Here is a 3,488-nt window from a genome sequence, read left to right as displayed (position 1 = left end):
AGCGTCTGGAAGAGCCTCATCAGAAACTGCCTAGAGCCGTGAGGTTTCATTGAATGGTGAGGTAACAGGTGACACTTTTTTTCCTGCGTGTCTGCAGTAAAGCTGACATCACCGCTGTGGAAGAAGCTTCCCAGCTAGCCAGAGTGAGGGAGGTACACAGGTCCATCTTAACGTGGAATTCACCAAAAAACCCAGTATATTTTTCAATGAGAAAAGATTTTTATTGCATTATATTTCACTACATTATAACTTTGTGATAAATCCACCTTTTTATAGAAATATTTTTTTCTAAAGCAGAATAAGGAAAATTACTTGTTCTACATGAATTATGACAGTCTGTCATACAAGTAGACATACAATATCTAAGCCTCTTCAGAACATTTACTGTTCCTTTACATCTTGTGTATAAATACAAAACAATTAAATGTAAACTCATTTAAAAACAAACAAACCAACCTCAACATTACCTTGTTAGAAATCAAAACATTCTCGGCATGAAACCCCACAATTTCACGGAAATTCTTAAACTGTCATAAGTCCTGAACAGAGTGAGACTTCAGGAGCAAGCTTTCTGTAATTTCATTGTGCAGTATCTTGGGGGAAAAATCCTAGGCATTCTACAATGTGAGTGAGTAACTTATAGTGGGGAAAAGATGTAGCAAAACATACTGAGCCCAAGGCTCGTTTAGGCACCCGAGGCAACAGACTGAGCACGGCAGCTCAGTACTGCGCTTGCTTCCACCCGTTTCTATTCCCGTGTAACCCACAACGGACACTAAAATGTTAAGTTCCAGGCAGCACTCAAACTTCGAGATCCTGTTGTTCCTAACAAAAGGATCACCCACTATCATCAACACTGCCCCCCCAAACCTCTGTGTATCAGACTGTCTGCGGGCATCAGCACAACGGTCTCCGATGGACCCATCTTCTTTTTGCATAGCAATGCTATTTGTAAGAACTTGTTGGCAAATGGTATTTGGAGGGAAAGCGCTTGCACAAAGATTGTGCTACTCAAATTGTGAGAAGTGCAGCAAGGTCGCTGAGAGGTGCCTAGCAAAGCCGACGTTGTCTTATCAAATGGATTCAATCACTTTAGCTCAGTCAATAAATACATATGTGGGAATAGGCAATAATAAATATGAGGAGAGGGGAGAGTCTTAGAGGGATTAGGCATAGAACAGCTCGTCTACAAACTCATCAGAACTCGAGAGTCACGCTATTATCTTCTCCAGCGTCCATCTCCTGGTGTCTTCTGGCAAGCACAGGTAGCTTCATGTGGAGATGTTCCTTCCCTCAGAGCTGCTTATGTGAACTGCAACAGGCAGAATTCAAGTTATAAAGCCAGTCAGGAAATCTTTCCTGAAGTCTTCTTCCACGCGCCAGACAGTAGGTCCCACAGGAGGTGTGTCTTTGGAAAAAGACACCTGAGCCTGCTGGTGGACCACACTGGCCTGTACCGCGGCAAGATTTGCTTTTAATCAGGCATTTGCTGTGAATATTCTACCTGATGTGTGGGGTTTTCTCTTCCCAACAAAGAAGCCACTTCTTGACCAAGTTTGTGGCATAACTAAAAAGATTTCCCCATACAAATCAATGGCCAAATGTGGCTTGTTGTTTCTGTGACACCCACCCTGGTTTCAAACCCAGCCAAAAGCAAAGCTTGGCCTCCCAAAGGGCTCGCCTTGGCGGCGGCTGCTGTGCACCACGTCCCCATCCCCGCAGGGAAAGCATCCCGCCCCCGCAGCCAGTACCTGCGGAGGAGCTTGGCGACCAGCAGCTGGACCCACGGCGCGGAGGGGCTCAGGCAGACCGTCTGTCCGCGCTTCGTCGTGGCTCTGCGGGGCGAGGGAGCGGCTAAGGCCGGGCCCGGGTGCGGGCCGGGGCCGGGGCCGGGGTGAGGGCCCGGGCCGGGCACTTACATGACCTCGGGCACGGCGCAGTGCGGGCCCTCGGCGAGCAGCTCCAGGCGGGCCAGGCGCCGCGGCGGGATCACCTCGGACACGGCCCGCACGCAGCGGCAGCGCAGCTCCCCGGCCGGCGGCGCGCCTGCGGGAGGGAGAGAGGAAGGGAGCGGGGGGAGCCCCGCCTCAGCCCCGGGCCCTGGCGCTGGGGGCGCCGGCCGCCGACGGGCCGGAGCCCCCGGCTCAGCCCGGCCGACTCCGCAGCCGCTTACCCTGGCAGAGAGCGGCGGCCAGGAGGAGGAGGAGGAGGAGGCGGAGGTGTGGGCTCATGGCTGCGGCAGCCGTCGGTGCGGCCCCCGCGGCCGTGGTGCTTTTATCTCCCGCCGGGAGCTGTCAGGCAGGAGGAACGTGATTCACACGCCGTCACGCATCTTTCTGTCCCCAGTGGACATCCTTGGGCGGCCGCTGCTCACCCTCTTCCCTGCCTGTGACCTGCCAGGCCGGCACAGCACCGCCCGGCAGCCAGCAGCCTGCAAGGTGCATGAACGGGGTGCGGCGTCCTTTCCGTGCCCCGGCCCCTCTCCCTGCCCCACTGCTTCTGGCGGGAGGGCTCTGTTTCGGCCTGCTTCGCTTACCGGGGAGCACGACAGTGCCAGGGAGCCAGCGGTGGGAACTGTCGTTCAGACACCAGAATTTGGAGGTTAAATTTAGGCCAGCCCAAGTTTTCTTGACCTTTGTAAGCCTGAAAGATGCTAGTGGAAACTGAGACATAAAATCCTTTGTCTTCTGCATCTAGGGATGCGTTCACATTTGATTTTAGCACCTGGGTTTCTCTGGCAAGCACAGAGTAATTTAATGATGGATTTAGTTGTTAGCTGAAAAGTAGAGAGCCCCGAATGTTATGCAAAAAAGTGAGTGGTAGGGGCCCTTTCTAGCCAACCGGAAAGATGTCAAGGCTTAAAGTCTGCCAGAGGAGGCAGGGATGCCTTTGAGCAGCAGGCACAGTCCGGAGGTGCTGCAGGCATCCCACCCTCTCTTCCTGGTCTTTGGAGATCATGCATGGCTTTATTTCAGTCTTCCAGCTTTTCTTTGGGCTGCTGTTGTGCTTTCTGGGACAGTGAAGAGTGATTAATATTTTTCCCCTAAGTTCTTTTCGAAGATGTAGTGGTTGTGTTATTTTTTTCCCTTGTTCTCAGTAGTAAAAGAACCAATTTGATATTAGGCAATGCACACCTCCTTTCTTTTAACTTGGGCAAGGGGAAATGACAACACAGACTGATTTATTAATGCAGTGTCTGCAAGCTTGTGAATCAACTCTCTGCTTAATTGCAAAGTATCCCCAGGAAGAGAGAAGCAAGAACACAGATAAGTTTGTGTTCACAATTAGTCCATCAGATGTTTCCCCGTACGCCAATCAATTTGACTGCCTTGACGTAAATGATCTGACTTTTCTCCTCTTGGAGCTGGGTGTGAACTCACTGATTTGGGCATTGCCAACACAGTCTCTGTGGCTCGAGGTCCATCAGATCTGCAAGCCTTGGGGCACTTGGCTATTTCTCACTTTTGCCAGCATGCAGGAAGTTTTGG

General features: G+C 51.5%; 1 protein-coding gene across 1 annotated transcript; it reads right to left on the bottom strand.

Moving 5' to 3' along the window:
* Window positions 1-214: 214 nt before the first annotated feature.
* LOC147600780 (growth-regulated alpha protein-like) lies at window positions 215-2,231 on the bottom strand. Its single transcript, XM_086747189.1, has 4 exons — window positions 2,174-2,231; window positions 1,920-2,046; window positions 1,752-1,835; window positions 215-1,312 (listed from the first exon to the last, which is right to left on the bottom strand). Exons 1-4 carry the CDS (start codon window positions 2,229-2,231, stop codon window positions 1,294-1,296), a joined length of 288 nt encoding a protein of 95 aa, XP_086603315.1. The 3' UTR covers window positions 215-1,293.
* Between the last annotated feature and the right edge of the window lie 1,257 nt (window positions 2,232-3,488).

The sequence above is a fragment of the Chlamydotis macqueenii genome, chromosome 4, assembly GCF_036417535.1.
Source record: "Chlamydotis macqueenii isolate bChlMac1 chromosome 4, bChlMac1.mat, whole genome shotgun sequence".
Classification (NCBI taxonomy): Eukaryota; Metazoa; Chordata; class Aves; order Otidiformes; family Otididae; genus Chlamydotis; species Chlamydotis macqueenii.
The sequence above is the reverse complement of the archived record's forward strand: the minus strand, read 5'-3'. Positions and strand labels throughout refer to the sequence as shown.